At 41.4% G+C, this 22,698-nt stretch overlaps 1 protein-coding gene across 1 annotated transcript; it reads left to right on the top strand.

Moving 5' to 3' along the window:
• The first annotated feature begins 3,715 nt into the window (after positions 1-3,715).
• AGRP (agouti related neuropeptide) lies at positions 3,716-20,156 on the top strand. Its single transcript, XM_077455729.1, has 4 exons — positions 3,716-3,754; positions 10,833-11,019; positions 13,963-14,051; positions 18,854-20,156. Exons 2-4 carry the CDS (start codon positions 10,845-10,847, stop codon positions 19,037-19,039), a joined length of 450 nt encoding a protein of 149 aa, XP_077311855.1. The 5' UTR covers positions 3,716-3,754; positions 10,833-10,844; the 3' UTR covers positions 19,040-20,156.
• Positions 20,157-22,698: the final 2,542 nt, after the last annotated feature.

Genomic DNA, 22,698 nt, shown 5'->3' with positions numbered 1-22,698 from the left:
AGTTGCTCTTGAATTTTGTACACTTCTCCTGAGGTGTCTGCCCTGAGCAGGGCCTTGACTGAGATGACTACATATTGCATAGTTGTGGGGTAACTGATTCCCATGCCCCGACTGCACTGGGCTCCTCCTAACCTGGCATATACACTGGATATAGAATATAAAAAGAATCACCCCCCCTATGAAATAACCACATTTTGTTGCTTTGCAGCCTGACATGCAGACAGACACCGTTTTTGTTTTATCCATCTATATTTACGAGTACAATTTATAGCATCTAAGTGAAAGATATAACACCACCATGTCAGAAAAAAATAAAACAATTCAAAAACAGAATCACTGAGTTGGAAAAAGGATCACTCCCTTGTGTCAGTATTTTGTTGAAGCACCTTTTGCTTTAATTACAGCCTTTAGTCTGTTGGGATATGTATCTACTAACTTTGCACATAGAGACTCTGCAATATTTGCTCACTCTTCTTTGGAGAACTGTTCAAGTTCAGTTCAATTTGATAGTGAATGGGCTCTGACTACGCCATGCAAGGACATTCAGGCCAATTTTCTGCTTTCAGCGCTGTCACACTTTCAATGACAATTGCGTGGTCATGCAATGCTGTACCCAAATGAATTTGCTATAATTTTCTTCCCACAAGAGCTTTCTTTTGGTGGTAGCTGGGTTTTTATTTTTTTGTTAAAAAAACAAAAAAGGAAAAAAGAACAACATTTTTGAAAAAAATATAGTTTTTCTTAGTTTGTTTCAGAGAATTTTGTAAATATGTAATTTTTTTTCCTTCACTGATGAGGCTGCACTGATAGACTGTACTGATGAGGCGGCACCGAAGAGCACTGATGGGATGGCACTGATGAGCACTTATAGGTGGCACTGACACCCAGAACTGATAGGCAGCACTTATGGGCAATGATAGGTGGCACGGATAGGCAACACTGATGGGCACAAATTGGCATCACTGATGGGCACAGATTGGCACAGGATGGCATCACTGATGGGCACTGTTGTGGGCTGCACTGTAATCAGAGCACTGATGATCATCATGACAAAACAAGCCTGATAAACTGCACCTCCCTGTTTACATGTGATCAGCTATGATTGGACACAGCTGATCACATTGGTAAAGAGCTGTGGCTCTTTCCTGAGTCCGGGGTAACGCCGTGTCCCAGGGACACAGCTCGTCCACAATCACCGAGCTGCGCACCCCTGTGGGCATGCAATCGCGGCGAGACTGGGCGACATCATATGACCTCGGCTCAGAACAATAGAGCATCCCACCCACCATCAGTTGTCTATATGGTGGGTAGGAGACAGTTAAAATAGGCTACTGTACCACAACACGTTATTGCCTAAAATATGCACATAACGGGGGGAGGAACAAGGGTGGGACTTTATAGGAGTCAATGAATGGATAAGTTCATATGCCTCCATACCTAATATATTGAGAAAGGGGGGGACTTGTGGGACTTTAAATGAAGCACACTACTACAGAATAAAATGCAATCATGTTTATTGATTCCTAGTAAACAATCATATAGCAGTGATAAACTTTATATAATCAATGACAACTTGATATTGCATGTATATACATATATTACAGCATAAATTAGAATTGTAAATTAATAATAAAGGTAATGGTAAGTTGCCCATTGACGTAATAGACAGATGAATCTCAAACATATATTTTGAGATTTTATCCGTCTATTACATCAATGGGCAACTTACCATTACCTTTATTATTAATTACTAGGAATCAATAAACATGATTGCATTTTATTGTTTAGTAGTGTGGTTCATTTAAAGTCCCCCCCCCCCCTTTTAAAATAAGCACGTGCAGTAATGCACCACAAATGTCTGAACTGGGCCTTACAGAACCCCTTTATCAGCTCACTTAACCACCTAGATACCGCCATATGTATACGGCCTCGTATTGAGGTGTTTATACTGTGACCGTGGTTGAGGCTATAGCCATGACTTTGGTACTGTTCTATTCAGCCAACAATTCTCTTTCATGTAAAAGTGATCGGAGTGGCTATACAGCAGCTGGATCACTTTTGCATTTTACAGTATGCCTTTTACTGGGCTGTGCTGTCTGATTGGGGGGGGGGGGGGGTCGAAAACAATGGGTCCGGTTTGGTTTCATTCACTGAGAAAAGTTGCGGAACAGAAGCTCCCGTCCCCCATCTGAGATGTTAGAAACCAGAAGCAACAAGGATTTTGTCACTTCCAGCTTTGGTTTGTTGACAAGCAGTTACTGGCTTGTACGGCATTTGATCAATTTCAGTTTGATCAGATGCTTTGGAGACCAGAGAAGAGATCTGGAGTCTAATAGACCTCAGAACTCTTTATAAACAGGACCTGTCATGACCCGTTCTATCACAAGGGATGTTGTTTATTCCTTGCGATAGCAATAAAGTTGAAAAAAATAAAATAAAGATACAGTGTAAAAAAGAGTAAGTAAAATAGCACGTCGGTCACACACACGTATGTAAACGGTGATCGCACCACACATATGAGGTATCACCACAAGTATCCGAGCGAGAGCAATAATTCTAGTGCCAGACCTACTGTGCAACTCTACATATGTAACCTGTAAAGGCTTTTTAGGCATCACCTATGGATAATTTAATGTACTGTAGTTTGTCACCATTCCATGAGCGTGCGCAATTTTAAAGCGTGACATCTTTGATATCTATTTAGTCAGCATAACATTATCTTTTACATTTTAAAAAAGAATGGTATTATATTGTGTTTGTGTTCACTAAAACTCCTTAACCCCTTTGCGCCGGCCACACGCAAATATGCAGCCTCTCAGTGCCGCATATTTGCCTGAATTGCTGCCCAAACAACTGTGCCGAGAGCACAATCGCTGCATGCTCCCGACGCAGTTACCAGCACCTAACCGAAAGCTCTTGATCGCTGTTTCGGATCATGTGATTGCCATGACAGCCGATCATGGCGGTCATGTGCTTTTAAGCCTCTCCCTGCCTCCTGGCATCATAAACTTCTTAAAAGGAAAGGCGTCGCCATTGTGAAAAGGTTAAAGTTTATTTTTTTCCCAAAAATATAGGTTTGAAAAAACCATAGCGCAAACACCAAGTGACATAAAAAATTGCAACACCCACCATTTTATTCTCCATGATCTCTGCTTCAAAAATATATAATGATTGGGGGTTCTAAGTAATTTTATAGCAAAAAAAATGCAGATTTTTACATCACTATCCACAGGAATTATTTAATGATAGACAGTGATCTCGCTTATTATAGTAGCCATGGCCAATCAGTGTGGAGCTTCTGTACCTAAAAAAATGAATGGTTGATTTTTTTCAAATTGCACATTTCAAGAGGTTTTTTATTTAAAAAGGATTGCATATAGCCCGTTATTGGAATAACTTCTAAGTAAGTGAATACATTAATTCAGCCAATGCTGACAACATCCAGGTAGTAAAAAAAAAAACAAGTTAATACATTTCTGCAGGATGGACTAGTGAGTGGTCCTTCCATTAATGCAGCAAATGGGACCAAAATACTTACTGTGAGTATTTTTAAGATAAATCACATTTTGTGAGATTCTAAATGGCCATTTAATGAACACTGTCATTTGTCATTAAGACAGGGAAGAATCCTCCTACTTGTTATTGTGTAAAACGTCAGCACATTATAGCACTGATGTTCCTCTATATAAACCTTATTCTCATGTAACTCTTAACACCGGCTGGATTGATCGTCAGAACCTTCAACCTTCTGCATGTAAGTTACATTTCTTCTTACATATATTAAAGCATCAGATGTTATCAGAGGAAAATAAATTGAGCGGGGGTTCACAGGTTATATTGTATAGGTTTCACATTGGAGGCTAATGTAGGAAATAATTCATGCTTTTGTATGAAATATCTTGAAAATGTAAAATAGGACACTCTACAATTTTGGTCATTATTTTTGCTGGAAAAGAAATGATAGAGTCTTGTTTACTGAAAAAAAAAATACACTTTTGACTGTACGAGATGCACATATTTTTCCAACCATAACATGGTCTAATGCCGCGTACACATGAGCAGATTTTCAGTCGGAAAAAACTTGGATGGGTTTTCCAACGGAATTCCGCTCAAGCTTGGCTTGCACACACACGGTCACCCAAAAATTCGCTGAACTTTTGACTGCCAAGAACGCGGTGACGTACAAATCTACGACGAGCCGTGAAAATGAACTGAGCATGCGTCAAATTGTTTTGGAGCATGCGTAGGAATTTTGCGCGTCGGAATTTGTACAGACGATCAGAATTTCTGATCTTAAGTTTTTCCGACCGAAAAATTGAGAACCTGCTCTCAATCATTTGCTGGTGAGAATTCGGCCAGCAAAAGTCTGATGGAGCATACACACGGTTGCATTTTCCAACCAAAAGCTGTCATCGGTCTTTTGCTGGCCGCATTTCCGATCATGTGTATGGGGCATTAGTGTGCTTTCAGACTAGGTGCACTGGGACTACACTGGGCACCCTTACCCAGCACAGTCCCATGCAAGACAAGGCAAGAATTCTTGTTCTCAGCACTGTGCTGCCATGGTGCCCTCAAGTCCAGTGCAAGGCTATGGGCTCTGTATCAGTCTTGATGATTCCAGGACTTTAGACTGCAGGACCTCATGGGGGAAGATGCTGCAGGAACCAGTCTAGCAGCACAGGGGAGCCTGCAGGTACTGAGGATCAGGTAAGTAAACTGCTGTTCACAATCCCTTAGACAGAAATGAGCAGTTAACCTTTTAACTGCTTTTCCAGAGTTCAGCTTTAAAGTGAAGTATGCACATATTTACATATTTTGAGCAAACCAGTTAAGCCACTTTCAAACAAGCCCTCATTCACCTCTCTAGCTATAGGTATTGTGAAGACATTAGTCTTTGAAGTTAACAAAATGCTCAGGAAAACCCAAGCTGCTTTCTGTGAAGAGCAGATTCTTCTAATGTAAACACATTTTGGGTGTTTTTAAGCTGGCGCTGCGCATGCACAGGGCTCTGAGCCTGTGATGCTGGGGGCGTGCATCCAATGGCTGGCTTATATTTCAACAGGGTGAAGCAATGCAGAATATTGGGAGTTTTTCAGGCAAGCTAGATGGGGGAGCAAATGGTCTACAGGTATGGCAGGCACATTAATTCATTTTTTATTTTTTTTTAAAGCTGCTTAGGGTGCTGACACTGGCACTGTTTTAAGTAAACTGTGGCTGGGTCCACTTGTCCTTCCTCCCTACTGACCTGCTGGTTTGCACTCACACTGGATTCTAAAGAAGTGGCCCCAAGAACACAGACAACCAGACCAGCAATCCCTATTTCATTACACAGTTCTCGCTCTATGGGGAGAACTGTACTTTGGAATGGTTTCCACTCACACAGCAGCGAACTGTACCAGATCAGATGCCTGGGACCAGCTATTCCAAGTGGTCCTGGGTGCAGTATCAGCATTTTCTTAGCAAGACTGCAACATTGCGGTGGACAAATAGGACACCAAGTGACACTTTTTGGGGACCAGTGACACCAATACAGTGATCAGCGCTTAAAAAAATGCACTGATCACTGTATAAATGACACTGGCAGGGAAAGGGTTAACATCAGAAGCAATCAAAGGGTTAAATGTGTTCCTTATGTGTGATTTCTAACTGTATTGGGGATGCTGACACTAGACAAAGAGAGAGATTGGTGTTGCTGATTAGTAGGAATCCCAGATCTCTCTCTTCCTCTTTGACAGAACGACAGTCTGCCTTGTTTACATAGGCAGACCGCCGTTCTGTCATTCCCCTGAACGATTGCGGCTGGCTGGTGGACCCCCTGATTGGCTCCCGCTGTGTCCAATCTCAGCAGGAACAGGTTGCCGGCATCATGGTCGTGTGCCCGAGACCAGGAAGCGCGAACAGGTACGATGTTGCGCACAGCTGGGCCGACCTGCCACAGTATATGTGCGGTGGGCAGTGCATAAGTAGTTAAACAGTATAGACATTTATTTCTAATGTTTTACATAGCTATACCTGCAAAAGGGGCCAGCCTGAAGTGATCTAGCCTAGCAGGAGTTCATATTCTGAGGAAAGTTCCACTTTAGGAACCCAGTGAAACCCAACTTTATAGTCTTTGCTGTGATCTTCAATTAAAAAAAAAAGGAGAGCAAATTACTTCACATTACAAGCGGCTAGAAAGGTCAGCAATGGCTTATTTTACATCTTTTTACTGCTTTTTAAGAACATGTAAATTAACTCATTGCCTGCAGGTGCATTTCAATACTATGTCTTTTTGGGATAATAATAATACTTCCCAAAATACCTTCATACAGTATGTATAGGGCTCAAATTATCAAAGTTGTGTTATGCCGCGTACACACGATCGGAATTTCGGACAGCAAAAGACCGATGAGAGCTTTTCATCGGAAAATGCAACTGTGTGTATGCTCCATCTGAATTTAGCTGGCCGAATTCCCGCCAGCAAAAATTTGATAGCATGTTCTCAAATTTCCTCATGGAAAAACTTTCTATCGGAAATTCCGACGCGCAAAAAAACCTCATGCATGCTCAGATTCAACTGCGAGATGGAAGCTATTGACTACTAGGTATTGAACTTAGTTTTTCTAGTCCCGTCATCCATGTTGTACATCATCGCGTTCTTGTTGGTCGGAATTTGGTGTGACCATGTGTCAGGGCCGCTGATAGGGGGGGACCACCAGCCCTTCTGTACTGGGCCCTGCCCTGTAGGGGGGCCCAGAGGCAGAGGGGGGACTCCCACATTATAGGGACTATACTAATCCTGAGCTAGGGTCCCATGTAGTGTGCGTGGGAGGAAGCAGAAAGCAAATTATTTAAACACTTTTGGGAGTAATCTGCAGCTGTATGTCCAGACTATTACATACAGTACATGACACAAGTCCCAGTCTCTTCTATATCAATACGCCGGCCGGGACTTGTGTAATGTAATTGTCTGGGCATATACGGCTGCAGATTACTCCCAAAAGTGTTTAAATACTTTGCTTTCTGCTTCCGGCTGTCCAACTTCGTGCCCAGGTGGGAGGAGCTCAGCTTCTGGCCGGTCCCCATGCTCCCAGATCCAGAGGATCCAAGCCCCCCCACCCCAGGAGAAGCACTGCATGAGGACCCCAGATAAAAGAAGCCAGCAGGACCGGGTACTTGTGGAGTCGGGGATGTTAGGTGGAGGTAGAGACTGGGCCCGGGCTCTGAGCATAAAGTTGGCCATACTGCTCTCCCACATATCTAAAATATTGTGGGTATTCGCCGTGCCCAGAGTGAAGTCTTTTCCCTGCTGTGTGGGGGGCCCCGCCAGGTAGACTGTACGGGGCCCCATGATTTTTAACAGCGGCCCTGCCATGTGTAGGCAAGACAGTTTGAGCGGAATTCCAAACGAGAAAACCATCAGAGCTTTTTCTGATGAGAATTCCAATTGTGGCATTAGATCGTGTGTACATAAGCATCAGGCTAAGAAGCAGTTCAAATTAGGGGTGCAACGGATCGTCACCGATCCGTGATCCGAACGGTCCACCCCGCTCGGATCGGCATACGCCGCGATCCGCGGCCTATCCTAAGGCCGCGGATCTCCAAAGCTGCGCCCATCTTTCTACACCCAGGCCGTTTGCACTGTGATCGCTCCATCAAATGACAGAGCGATCACTTGTAAACAAACCGGCGTCATGTAATGAAACCCTGCCATTATTACAGTGGGCGAGATTGTGGATATTACAGTGGGGGAGATGACGAGGATATTACAGTGGGGACTATATGGTCGTGGAATTTTAACAGGTTTTTGCAAATTCAATTATTATTTGCTGATCCGAAAAATGATCTGATCCGTGATTCTGATCCGAGGAACGATCCGATCCGTTGCACCCCTAGTTCAAATGCAGCCATTGAAAAGTGCAGTTTTAGGGTTTGTGTAAATTGACATTTGTGTCTTGCTGCTGCCATGTGCTTGTAAAGCATTTCTAAAGGATCTGGAATACAATGCTTGAATTTTTTTTTTTACTCATTTGTAAAAGTCAGTAGGAGCAAAATGTAAACACATGTCAGCACCAGTCTGATTATTGGAGAAGAGCAGGCTGAGTCCCCAGCACAGCCAGAACACGAACCATGCTGTGCTCTAATGCCTGGTCAGTTTTTAACAAGAAAGCAGAGGCACTGGCAGGAACACCAGAGATTTCACACAAAGGAAGCAATATAAAGAGAACAGGATACTTTTTCATACAAGTACATAATACAGCAGACACATATCAAGGATTATGAAATGTTGGGTTGACATATTCTTTATGTCAGATACCTGCATACACATTTAAAGAAAATTAGTCAGGAATGGGTATATAAAAAAAAATTTAAAAATTGAACTCTTAAAACGAAAGTATTTTGGTTTAGTACCTTTTTTTTTTTATTATTAATTTGGTTTAAAAACTTTTTAAAACTTTAATATTATTTTAGTGTGTAAAATATTCATGTTGCATATTAATATTTTATGATCTCCTTTTGTCCCAGCAAGTGAAGCTATAGTCTCCCTTTTATATGTTTAGCTACTTCAGCTAGAGAGCAGCCTAACCAGGGACACTGTAGCCCTCTAACAAAAGACCATACTCTGCATGAAGTAACCCTAGATCCAGTGCTTCTTATCAATATTTCCTAAACCCTGCTTACACCTAATGGCAGGCTGCCTTTTCTGTGCTACCACGTTAGGTAACTCATAGTGCTCTGGGAATCCCTTGATATTTATGAAAGTTTTATTTGTAAAACAAAGGTTGTTAATATATAATAAACACATATAAGACTACAGTTAAAAAATATGAACTTAAAGTGGTAATAGAACATCTTTTTTTTTTTTTAAATAACAAAGATTATTCTTACCTATTCTGTGCAGTGGTTTGGTACAAAGCAGCTCTGGTCCTCTTCTCTTCGTGTCCCCTGCCATCACCCCTGGCTCCTCCTCCCCCCAACCAGTGCCCCCAGAAAAGCCGATTGCCCTAGCGGCAACACTGCATTCTTGCTTCCAAGCCACTGCTTTATGCGTTCACAAGACACATAGAGCCCGGGTTCAGCCCGCTTCTCCACTCTCTCCTCATTGCCTCACTGGCTGTGATTGACAGCAGTGGGAGCCAATGGGCCTCCCCTGCTGCCTCAGCCAGTGAGGAGGGAGAATCCCGGGACAGCCAAGGCTATTGTGGAGGGAGCTCATAGAATGCACAACGGTAAAAAAAACTTCAGCATTTAGAACCACTTGAAAAAAAAAAAACTTGACCAAACACATGATAGTTTCTCTTTACGTTGTTCTAAAAGTAAAGCCATACCTATCTGGATTAGGCGTGCATGCTGCTATTTACTTGTCATTTCCCCTTGTCAGAGCAGAAATGCCACCCCAATGTCAAGCTGTAAGGTCTCCATAGAGGTGACCTGTCTCCTACCTGAGATCAACACTAACACATGACACTCTTTTTGGGTTGATGCAGATGGGTAAAACTGCATTTTAACAAATTCTATATTTAGGGGTGATTACATATTATGGGTAGTAACTATTGAAATAAATGGGTTAGCTTAACATGCAGGCAATTGTATTTTTCAGAATAGAATATATGAAGTGGCGGCCTCAATGTTTGCCTTAGCTTTTTTTAACATTTGTTTCTTTAGTCACACCTGAGCGTTGCATTTTTGCCTGTTTTTTCTGGCATTTTGATGCTCGCGCATTTTTGTACAACTTTTTCCAAGCATTTTGGAGCTTTGGTATTTTTGTAATAACCAATAGAAAAACTATCATAGGTTATATCCTTTGTTGCTATGTGTTTCTGCTTTCGGCTACTTCAAAAATGCACAAGTCTGCCCGAATCAAGCTACAAAAGTAGCTCCAAAACTTCTTGTGGAGATGGAGTGGAGATGTGAACCACCTGCATAGAGAATATTTGATTTTTTTTCTCCCCAAGTGGTTTTGAGCTTTGAGCTCCAAAACGTTCAGGTGTGAATGGGGCCTTAAAAAGACAGTTTTGCACTACTGTGATCAAGCTCTGTAAATGTTGTTCTTTTATATCTGGAGAAAATTATAAAAATCCTTATTTAGATCAGTGATCTCCAAACTGCGGCCCAGGGACCGGATGTGGCCCTTTGCTTGTCTTTATCAGGCCCTTGGGGTGCTATTCCTCCCACTGATACAAGCATTATTGCTTCTACTGATGCTAATAGGGTATAATTCAAATCACTGATACCAAAAATAGTGCACTATTCTGACCACTGACAACAATGATGGGGCACTATTCCTTCCATTGACACCAATGATTAAGCACTATTGCTTCCACTGGCACCAATGATGGGGCACTATGCCTCCCAATATAGGGGCACTGTTCCTCCCAATGACACCAATGATGGGGCACTGTTCCTCCCAATGACACCAATGATGGGGAACTGTTTATCCTCTCCTCCAACTGACAATGGGGCAACATTCCTCCCACTAATACCAATGGTGGGTCATTGTTTACTCCCATTGATGACAGGGCATTTTCGACTCATGTTGGACACAGTCTAACCCCTCAAAGTCTGAAGGACAGTAAACTGGCTTTTGGTTCAGAAGGTTTGGAAAACCCTGATTTTGATTGTAGAGATCCTTGAACATGCTCTTTGAGATACAAGAAGCCCATACATGCTTGTGTTATACCTACACTATACAATCATTGGACGCAATACTCAGATCTGTCACAACCATTTTTTTAAATGAGTGCAAAAACGTACACACTGTACACAAAGTATACAACTTTGGTTTTATAGATCATATACATGTTTTGTTGCTGTTGTTGCTTATATTTATTGAGCATATTTTTTTTGTATAGTTTTCTCCAACCATGATGCTGAATACAGTGCTGTTGTGTGTGGCTATCATCCAGGCAATTCAAGCAATGCTCACCTTAGACTCTGGCAATGGCCGCTTTGAAGATATTAACTCTGGCACTAACAATGGAAGATACAACTACCCAGGTTTACTACGTAAAGTGAAGGAATCTGGATTGGTTGTACCAGGTAAGAGACAGGAACCTTTTTTTTTTTATGGAAAAAAATCTTTACCAAATGTTTACAATTTTAATGATCTTTGCAAGAATTTTATATAGTAAGGCCCGGTTCACACTGGTGCAATATATGCTCGGACTTTGAGAACACATGCCGCATGACGTGTACAAATCAATGGTTCCCTATGAGACCTGTCTTAACTGGCCAGATACAAGTCGGTCTGACTTTTGAAAAGGTTCCTGCACTACTTTGGTCCGACTTCAGTCTGTTTTCAGGCCATTCATTATCATTGAAGTCAGATCAAAGTCGGATCATCATCCTAACCAACCACTTGTGACAGCCAACATGGTGATTACAACAGCAGGAAAAGTAATTTATGTCACACTGTGATTATTTTGATAGGTCAATTGACAAGTCAGACTATGTCAAAGTGGGAGCAAAATCGTATCCTGTTTTTTCAAGCCGGATGGAAGTAGGACTGATGTCGCAGGGCAAAATAGGATGACAGTCGTACAACAGTCATGTCGTACCAGTGTGAATTCAACGTGACCCTGTTGCTACAGTAAATCCATTGATTTAATAGTTTCATAAAACAGTTACATGTCAGGAATGTAACTGTCACATAGGTTGTGCTCTCAATCAAACTGTCACACCATCCAATGGCTGGTGTCATAACTGATCACATGTGCAGCATCATGGCAGTTGAATATTAAACATTGGCCAAGATGGCAGCTTCTTTGGCTGAAAATGATTGAAAGGTTTACTTCTACTTTAAGCCATGGCATACATCTAAAAAAAAGTCTGTAAATACTTGTCTTTCCCGCTGCTCCTGGTGCTGATAAATCTTCTGCTGAAGTCCACAGGGAAGCCAACACTTCTGGGAGTGTCAATCTCCTATGTCCCCTGCAGTTCTCACTGACTGACCTCTACCTACTACAAGATACAGGAAGCACCAGTGAGAAGAGCCGTGGACCCAGGAGATTGACACTCCATGCAGTGTTGGTTTCCCTAGTAGTATTAAACCCAAAAGCAAACATTTATTACAGTATACTGCAACTTACCAATTCTTAGATGTGATGGCTAAATTCGTTTTCTTTTCAGACTCTCTTTATTCATTTTTCATCTGGTGAACCTGCCAGTGAGTATGTTATTTTTAAAAAAGAACAAGCTCTCCAGCAGAATGGATCAGTTACAAAGATGAGACAAACAATTTAACACTGACAGGAGTGCTTACAAAAAATGCGTTCAGGACAGATGTTCAGAGGCTTTTGAAATGCCAAATGCCTGTAATACCTTCTAATGCATTTAGCCACGATTTGTTTATAGGCATTTTTAATGGAGATACATTTCTGACCATTTGCAATGCAAAAAAACACTTCTAAACTTAGCTAAAGGCGGCATTTAAATGCGGCAAAACGTTTTTCATCGGTTACTAGCTCTCAAGTTCCATCGTTCAGGAAAGGTTTTAAAACTTCCCATGTACATGAAGCTTAACACTCCCCCCACATTAACAATGCTGCTGTCCAAAGAACTCTAATATAGGAGGTGTGTTAATGGCCAGATCACCAGGTGAAAACAGAGAGAAAGAAGCCTAAGAAAAGAGAAAATGAATGCCGCCACCACATCTAATGATTAGTAAGCTGCAGTATATTACATGTTTGGTTTAATACCGCTTTAAGACTTCAAGTGTTACTAGACCCTTAACAGTAAAATCAGTGTGTACATGCAGTAAAGCTTGCTTGTTATACTAACTGTGGAACCGAAAGGGTTAATCCTCTCCATTGTGTAAAAAGACTGTTTGAGCCTGTCTTCGCTGTTCATCCCTTTCTTCCACAGTCCCCAATTTATCTGCTAATAGAACAGAGGCTAGGGGACAAGCTGCACATGCTCAGTTTGGTGTGTATTGCTAGAGAGCTTTTTTTTTCTTGGGAGAGTGCATGTAATCAGCATAGGGCCAATCAGCACTATCCAGACAGAGAGTCATGGGTCCCGCAGCCTGATAGGACGGTCAGAGGAGAATAAAAACTCCTCCTACAAGCTTTAACCAGACACTGATAGAAGTCCCAAGACTGCTCGAACTGCTGATGAGAAAAGGTATTAAGCAGTTTATATTTACTAAAACTATTGCATTTCCATGTTCTCTGTACTGTGGGAGACCAGATATAGTGATTGCAAGGTCCTGGGTTAAGTAACACTTTCAACAGAAGATGTCACAAAACCAGCACAATGTTCAGCGGCCTGGGAAAAGGGGAATAGTATTTACAGACTTATTTTACAGGTATGCCATGGCGTAAAAATGTTTTACTACGTTGCTTTAAAGGGATTGTAAAGTAAATATTTTTATTTTTTAAAATAACAAACATGTTATACTTACCTCCACTGTGCAGCTTGTTTTGCACAGAGTGGCCCCGAACCTGCTCTTCTGGGGTCCCTCGGCGGCTGTCTCGGCTACCCTCCACAAGTATTTCTCACATGCATGCAAGCTCTCTCGCATGGTGAGAAGCATTTGCGGGCCCGCTCCCGTGATACAGCCGGCGGCTATAGCCACTCGCTGTATCACTCGGCCCCGACCTCGGCGCGCTGCGTCATTGGATGTGATTGACAGCAGCGCGAGCCAATGGCTGCGCTGCTTTCAATCCATCCACTCTAGCCAATCAGCGGCCAGGCTGAGCAGCGAAGAGGACATCGGGGCGAGCGTGGGACTTTCGAGGGGTCGGGTAAGTAAAACAGGGGGGCAGGGGGTGCAGGCACTGTCAGATGTTTTTTCACCTGAATGCATAGAATGCATTCAGGTGAAAAACTATTTACCTTTACAACCCCTTTAAGCTCCAGAGCAATTTCATTTTTTTTATCCATAAAACAAGAGGTGTTTGGACACATAGCTACTAAACATGTCTGTGCTCCTGAAAATAGTTCAATGCCGTTATAAATGCTCAATAAAATGTAATATTTCAGGAAGTTTGCAAGGATCAGAGGCTCTCCGAACAGACATGGGAGCAGCTCAGGAAGACCTGATAGAGGATTATAGTCTGCTGGACCCAAGGGTAACTTTATATACTTGTACCTTTTATTGTCTTATACCTACTGCTTGTCATGAACAATTCTCAGATGTTTCTGATCCCTATGTATAGTGACATTTAAGGGAACATCTTTCCAAGCAACAATAGGACCTCATCTCGTTTATATTACGCACGTGGGTGGGGTTAAACCCATAAATTGGGAGGTGTCAACACACCTTGAAGTTTAAATGTTATTTTTTTAAATATGGCTCACAGCAGTGGCACTAAATATGTTGCAGGTTATATACTTCTTCAGGTAGAAAAGATAATGTTGGTCAACAAGGTTATATATAGTGATATACAAACCAAATTATGAAGCGTCATTTACCTATGTTATATCAAAAGTAGAGCTGCGCATCTTCACTGGTCTTGCGATTCAATTACGATTATCTGGTCAACGATTCGTTTAAATTCAATTCTGCGATGCATCACGATTACCGACGAACTCCTACTTCTGCTTGGGCCGCCTAGGCGGCCCTTCCTCCCTGCAATCTTCTAGGACACATCACAGGTCCAAGAAGATTGCCCGGCCATTCAGGATAGCGCAGTGAGACATGCACACCCAGCTGTGAAGCTGCAAGCTGTCACAGCCGGATGCCCATGGTAGAATTGCCAGCGCCGTGGAAAAGTGGGGGAGAGAAGGGAGGGTTTGGGTGGCCACGTCGCTGGATTGTGGGACAGGTGAGTGTCTTTATTAAAAGTCAGAAAATACACTTTTTTTTGTAGCTGCTGACTATTAATAAACAAAACATTGACTGTAACTCCGCTTTGAATTAAAAAATAACCTCATTCCTGCTGAATGACCAGGCCATTTTTTTGCGATACGGCATTGCATTTCTTTAACTGACAATTGCGTTGGAATCCTTTTTTTTCCCCACAAATAGAGCTTTCTTTTGGTGGTATTTGATCGCCTCTGGGGTTTTTATTTTTTGCGCTATAAACAAAAAAAGCGTCAATTTTGAAAAAAAAAACAATATTTTGTACTTTTTGCTATAATAAATATCCCCATTTTTTTTTTAAAGCGAATTTTTCCTCAGTTTAAGCCGATATGTATTCTACATATTTTTGATAATAAAAATCGCATAATAAGTGTATATTGATTGGTTTGCGCAAAAGTTACAGTGTCTACAAAATAGGGGACAGATTTATAGCATTTTTATTTTTTTTACTAGTAATAGCGTCCATCTGCGATTTTTATCGTGACTGAGACATTATGGTGGATACATCGGACACTTTTGACACATTTTTGGGACCATTGTCATTTATACAGTGATCAGTGCTATAAAAATGCATTGATTACTGTAAAAATGTCAATGGCAGGGAAGGGGTTAAACACTAGGGGCGATTAAGGGGTTAAATGTGTTCCCCAGCGTGTGTTTCTAACTGTAGGGGATTGACTAGAGGAAATGAGAGATTGTGGTTCCTAGCTATTAGGAACACACCATCTGTCTCTCCTCTCAGAACAGGGATTTGTGTGTTCACACACACGTCCCTGTTCTGCTTCTCGTGCCCGTGATTGCTTGTGGCCAGCGGTCATCGCGACCATCGGCCACGAGCATAGGCAGCCCCGGTGCGACTGCCCAGCCCGCCTCTCGCCTCTTGCTTCCAGCTCTCCTCTCACGTCTCTCCTGATGTCAGCGGGGAATTCTCAGCCCCGCTCACCTCTCTTCTGATTTGATAGCGACAGTCAGGGGGCCTGGCTGAGAATTCTCCGCTGATGTCAGGACGTGAGAGGAGAGCTGGAAGTGAGAGGAGAGAGGCGGGCTGGGCAGTCACATGAACGGTATGGATTGTACACAACAGGGGATATGCTCAGAGCGCTCTCCCGGGAGGGCCAGTGCAATGACGTCACCGGTAATTGATTTTTACAGTCTCATGCATCGATGCCGCATCGGGGACACCCAAATTGCGATGCAGTGATTAATTTCAGCACCCCTAAGTATTCCAATTAGCCAATCCACAGAATAGTTTTTTGTTGAGCTTCAGTGTCTATGAGCAGAAAAAAAATGTTTTTGTAGTGTTTTTTCCGTTGTTTTTCTAGTAGATAAAAATGCTAAACGACCCTAAACTATTTTAAATGCTTCTAAACGCTACTAAAAAGCTCCTAAGAGCTTTTTTTTTTTTTTTTTTTTTTAGCATTTCTTTTTCTTCAAGTACTGTAAAAATGCTAATAAAATGCTAATGCTCTTAAATACTCCTAAAATCTACTAAAAGTGAGCACAAAAACGGTATTATCAAAATTTTTCAAACCCCGCTTGCTAATCTTTACCTACAGGTAAGCCTATAATAAGGCTTACCTGTAGGTAAAATGAATATCTCCAAAACGTACACCGTTTAGAAGATCTTCACCTGCATGTAGCCAGTGACATTACTGGCGCATACCTTGCTGGAACTTCAGAGCTTTGCGCCAGAACCAAAGGCTCCCGCACGCATGCGTGACGTCATCGCGGCTCTGGCCAATCACACCACTGGAGCTCGCAAACCCAGAAAAAAGAGAAGGGGAACATGGCAGCCCTCTCAGCACTAACTTTTTCAGTGTTGGAGGCCTTTGTTCCAAAGTGAGTGTTTCATAATGTGCTAGTATGCACATTATGCCATTGCCTTGTAGGGTTTTTTTTTTGTTTTTTGCAACATGTACAGTTTGCAACCACTTTAATATTAACAGCAAGTTACATTTTTTGTGCATTTAGAGAAACATCCTGCCTTTTTTTAAAACAATTTACACAACTGGCTAGAACTAGCTCCTATAGAAAATATAATTCAAATTTTCGCAGCTTTTGTAGAGGTAAACCTTTTTTCCTCCAGACACAAAGAGTTTTACCTTTGTCATTTGCAAAGACCTTAAGGCTGGGTTCAAACTATTGTGAATTGGATGTGGATTCCCTGCATCCAATTCACAATATCAGGAGATTTTGACCAGCTCTCTATGGAACCAGTTCACATAACTCCACTGCGAATTTGCACAGGAGTACTGTGCGTCTTTTGGTCCTTTTCAGGTCCCAATTCAGCCAAACATTCGGGCTGAAATCGGACCTGAAACGGTGAACGCACTGGACCCCGGCTTTGAACCGCGTTCGAAGATAGTGTGAACCCAGCCTTAAAGTGGGATTCCATTGACCAATCTTTTTTTTTTTCATTAATATACTTTACTAATGTAAAGATGGTACTCACGTTTTGTGTTTAATCTTTCCCCCGCTTTCCGATTTAGTCCGCAAGATGATGTTATATTAATTCATCCTGGTGGTTTTCATTTTGCTTATGGGCATTTGAAGCGCACAAGCATTTATTTCCGGGAGCGGTGCTCCCAACATTCACCGCTTGATCCCGCCCATGCTCACTGTATAACAGCGAGCAGCGCCGTAAAATTCCGGGGGTTGCCATCACAACGGGTGGCGTCATGGGAAGTTCCCGCCCTGTTGTGATGGCAACCAAACATATTTCGGCATGACGACGTTCCGCACAGAATCTTGGGGGGACTAAGAATAAGCTCCCAGGGGACTTTGCGGAGCCGGGGAAAGGCGAAAAACACGCCTACTCCCACGGGAGGAGAGACCTGAAGTTCAAATACTAATTAAAATAATAATTAATTTTAAGGGGCATTTGAGCATTAATGACAGTAACAGAATGGGCTAAGATATGTTGAAAAATTTGGGTACAACACCGCTTTAAGTGAACAACTTTGTATCAAGTTTACTCTTAATATAAACTATTTATGTATTTATATATGGTAATTGTAGCCAGCTTTAATTGCCTCTTCTCAAGGAAAAATACATTCACTTCAGTTAGTCTTACATGATACCATAGCTGAAGACCTCTGTGCCATTTATTGAGTTGAGCAGAAGAAGAAAGACTGCTTTGGTTTGCATCATCAAAGTATAAAACCATTTTAAATATGTCAGCAATGGAAAATTAATGAAAACCAGTTTACATAAGTTTGCATAGCATATGCATAATTACTGTACCCTATGTAAGTTTCAATAAAACAGAAAACTATGCCTTGAAACAAAGCAAGAATGCTAAGACATGACTGATTAAAACTGGCCATAAAGGAACAGCAACTGATGAACGCCACAAGTGTTCCTGGCAGAACACACAGCCATCTAGTCTATTATTGCCAACAGATGTCTCAGAGTCCCCTTACGGAAAGCAGAAAATTATTTGCCTAAATGTTTGATCAATAATGTGTAAAGATCAGATACTCCAATGCATGGACAATCTAAAGCCTCATACACACGATCGGATTTTGTACAAACTTTCCCGTGGATTTTTGTACAAAGGGCGTTGGCTGTGAACTTGTATTGCATACACATGGCAGGACTTTTTCAGCCAACTTTCACCAAATCACATGTTTTTTCTGCTCTTTACGGCCACCTTTGGTCAACTTCTGTATTGTTGTCTGATCTTTTGCATTGGTTCTGAGCATGCGTGTTTGTACCGTGTACAAAAGTCCTATGGTTTTCTGTACGCATCGGACTTTGCTCTATAGGACTTTTGTTGCCGGAAAGTTTGTACGTTCGCACAGCCAACAAAAGTCAGATGAAAACGAAAAAGTTTGTCCGATAGAGTGTACACATGGTCGGATGTTGCCTTAAAACAGCTAATTTGCCTGTTTGTTGTCAAAAAGTCAGATCGTGTGTATGGGCCTGTGTATGGGCCTTTAAACAGAGAGAGTAGCACATATGAGGCCCTACAATTATTCCCCTGCACACAGGTCCTTTCAAAAATGACCAGTTTTATCGCTCAGCTTCTTCTGCTATGCTCATCACATCTTTCTTTTTTCTCTTCAGCAGGCATTATCACTGGAGCTTTCTTCCCGTGAAGAGCGTTCTCCAAGGAGGTGTATCCAGCTTCACGAGTCCTGTGTCGGTCACCTGCCCTGCTGTAGCCCGTGTGCAACTTGTTATTGCCGATTCTTCAATGCAATTTGCTATTGCAGGAAAACCAGCACTAATTGCCACCAAGGCAAAAACTAGCATCAATGTGCTTAATGGTCCCTGAGGACTATCTACTATGCGATGCTTTGTAATAATAATTGATTGTATTTTTACCTCTATTTTCTCTATATGAATTTCTAACTTGCCTTCATAAAACCTCTTGTAAAGCTATTCAGGGCAAAGTATCAGGTTTGTTTTAGAGCAGGCAGGGTAATGAGCACTTACTTCCAGTGGGTTTCTCTGCTAACCCAAGCCCACTGCAGTCACCTGCAAAACTGCTGAGTAAGACCCAACTCAACATTTGATTTGAAGCTTACACAGTGTAGAGAATTCCAGCCCTGTGTGACAAATGGTCACTTATTGGCGATATCCATCTTAAAGAGGAAGTAAACCCTGATGGGTTTACTTCCTCTTTGTCTCCCTGCAAAGGCAAAGCATAATGGGCTACTATGCATCGCATAGTAGCCCATTATGTGTCACTTACCTGACACAGGAGCCAGCGATGTCACCGCTGTCCCCTGTACTCCAGAGCATCCATCTTCTTCTGGGTATCGCTGCTGCGGCCACTCACAGCGCCGGAGCAGCGATGACGTCACTCCCGCACATGAGCACGGGAGCCGCCACTAACGGCATATCGCCGTTAGCAGCGGCATGCTGCTAACGGCGTTATTGCGCCTGCGTGCCGCTGTCTACGGCGCATGCGGCGTAGACAGCTGTCACTGTCTTTTACTAAATATATCCTAAACTGTGTAGGTTTAGGAGATATTTCTTGGACCTACAGGTAAGCCTTAATCTAGGCTTACCTGTAGGTTAAAGTGGTTTGTAAGGGTTTACAACCACTTTAAGCCCCATACCTATAATATTAGATTGTCTGCAGATTTACTAAAACCATATAATATGAGGTCAAACCTTAAGTTTCAATTGGTATGCAATCAGGAAGGCCCTTGCACTACATGGTTTTGGTAAATCTGAAGACAAAAATCTGCAGAAAATCTAATAGTGTGTATGGGGCCTAACTCTTATAGGTAGAAAATTACTATGCTGTGTTATCTCCTGATATTAATTCCAACAATGATTTTAAAATGGCAACGTTATTGAAACTAGAAAATGAAGTGTGATCAAAAAAATTGTATATTGCAAAATACACACACACACACACACATATATATATATATATATATATATATATATATATATATATTATATAGGATCCTTTGATTGCTGTGATAATAAAATCGAAGCATCACATTGCACAGACAAAATAAAATTATAATAAACAAACTTTTATAAAATATATATAAAGGGTGCCACAAACGTGAATCATAAAGTGCTATAGTGCATATAACTGACGTCTTAATCAAATGAACATCAGTCCAACATAATTGGTATATAGTCTTTATTATAGGTATAATGGTGACTTTATAAAAACATGAAAACAACGTGCTGCGGTGTCCACACTCAGGTGCTCCCCACCCTCAGGCAATGGCTGCTCACCTCTGAGCGCGTGACTGTGCAATTAAGTTCGGTCAACCACACATATGAATCACCTCAGGGATCTAAGTTTTTTGGGGTTTCATTTTAGGGCATTTATTTACATGCAATGGCCAACACCTCAGTATGTACCACAATTGGTTTATATGTATGCATTTTAATATAATATATGTTTTTTAAATGTAATTGGTAGAATTATATTGGATTGTTACCATATGTTCCCTCTATAGCACCATTCTGCAACTGAGCATCTGTATTACATAGCCCCCAACTGTCCCTGATTTTGAGGGACTGTCCCTGATTTGGAGCAATGTCCCTCTGGCAATCTTTCCTCCTCGTGTGTCCCTCATTTTGGTCTGAGCTATATAGTTGTACATAAAATTAACTTTTTTCTTTCAAAAAGTTCCCAGTTTCTTTCAAAAGTTTCCCAGTGCTAAATCTTTCATCCAATTTCGAAGTTGCTGCATTTGTACATTTTAAAAGCAAATATAAAGGAATAGTAGTGGTAAAAAAAACACCCTTGTGGATTTAATTGACCTTTTTTTTGTTAATTCTCCTTTAAGGGGGTGTGGCAGGGGGCATGCCCTATGCCTACATACATTTGCTAGTAGGTGTCCCTCATTCCCATCTCAAAATGTTGGGAGGTATGGTATTAGGATGCAGCCGGTATATATGATAGTATGTTGCTCTATAGCATTATTGAGGATTAGTTAGTTTAGCGCTGTTATAAGTGTTGTCACAGCACGTTCTGTTTAGGATTCCAGTATATACAGAACATTGGGCTAAGTATATGCACATTAGGATGTCCCTAGACCACAAAAAAAGGCAGACGGCCAAGTATTCTAGTATAAACAATGCATTGGGCTAAGTATATGGACATTAGGATGTCCTCAGACTACAAGAAAATGGCCATGGCCGAGTATTTAAGTGACAATCAGCATCCCCCTGAGGAAGATATGAATCGTCATGTGTAGGGGAGGGGACAGGGTGGTGTAGGAAGCAGCTGGTTTGCTTCACAGAGAACGGACATACGACCTCAACTAAAACCCAGCGTTTTAAAGGCACATACAGAGTGGGGCACTATATGCACCTAACCCATGTGAGTATCCTGTACTGGGGCTTTTTGGTTGTACAATAAAATTGTGTTTAAACGGTATCACACTATGGAGTTTCTCTTTACTGTTTGTATATGAGGACAAAGCACCAGTGAGCAGTTTGGAACTTAGAATTCCTGAGGTGATTCATATGTGTGGTTGACCGAACTTAATTGCAAGGTCACATGCTCTGAGGTGAGCGAACATTGCCCGAGGGCGGGGAGCACCTGAGTGTGGACAGCGCAACACTTTGCTTTCACGTTTTTATCAAGTCACCATTATACCTATAATAAGGACTATATACCAATTATGTTGGATCAATCTACGTTGAATTAGGGTGTCATTGTTATATGCACTATAGCACTTTACGATTCACATTTGTGGCACCATATATATATTTAATAAAAGTTTGTTTATTATAATATTATTTTGTCTGTGCAATGTGACACTTAGATTTTATTATCACAGCAATCAAAGGAATATATATATAATCCTTTGATTTCTGTGATAATAAAATCACATTTCAATTTGTGTATATATATATATATATATATATATACAAATCTGTATATATATATATATATATTTTTTTTTTTTTACAATATACTATATTTTTGTCGCTTTATCACGCTTCATTTTCTAGTATTGCAATGTTGGCATTTTAAAATGATTGTTGGAACTAATATCAGGAGATAGCGCAGCATAGTAATGTAATGTTGTTTTCACACGGCTTTATGAGACGTGATTAATGCTAGCAGCTGTCAATCATTTCTACGCACCTATTATATTTTTTCATATTTTTGATATAGTTTATTTTATTTTCACAACAGTTAGCTCACAAGATCCTCAGAGTTTGTTTTAAGTATCCTTTTTAAGGCCCATACACACGATCAGACTTTTTGACAACAAACATGCAAATTAGCTGTTTTGGAGCAACATCCGACCGTGTGTACGCTCCATCAGACAAACTTTTTTGGTTTTCATCAGACTTTTGTTGGCTGTGCGAACGGACAAACTTTCTGGGAACAAAAGTCTGATGGAGCAAAGTCTGATCGTGTGTACAGAAAACCATAGGACTTTTGTACAAAGTACAAACAGGCATGCTCAGAACCA

This window comes from Lithobates pipiens, unplaced genomic scaffold (assembly GCF_037356315.1).
Source record: "Lithobates pipiens isolate NorthernLeopardFrog02 unplaced genomic scaffold, aLitPip1_a1.2 Scaffold_10, whole genome shotgun sequence".
NCBI classification, from domain to species: domain Eukaryota; kingdom Metazoa; phylum Chordata; class Amphibia; order Anura; family Ranidae; genus Lithobates; species Lithobates pipiens.
Note: the sequence above shows the minus strand (reverse complement) of the source record. Positions and strands in the feature narration are given on the sequence as shown.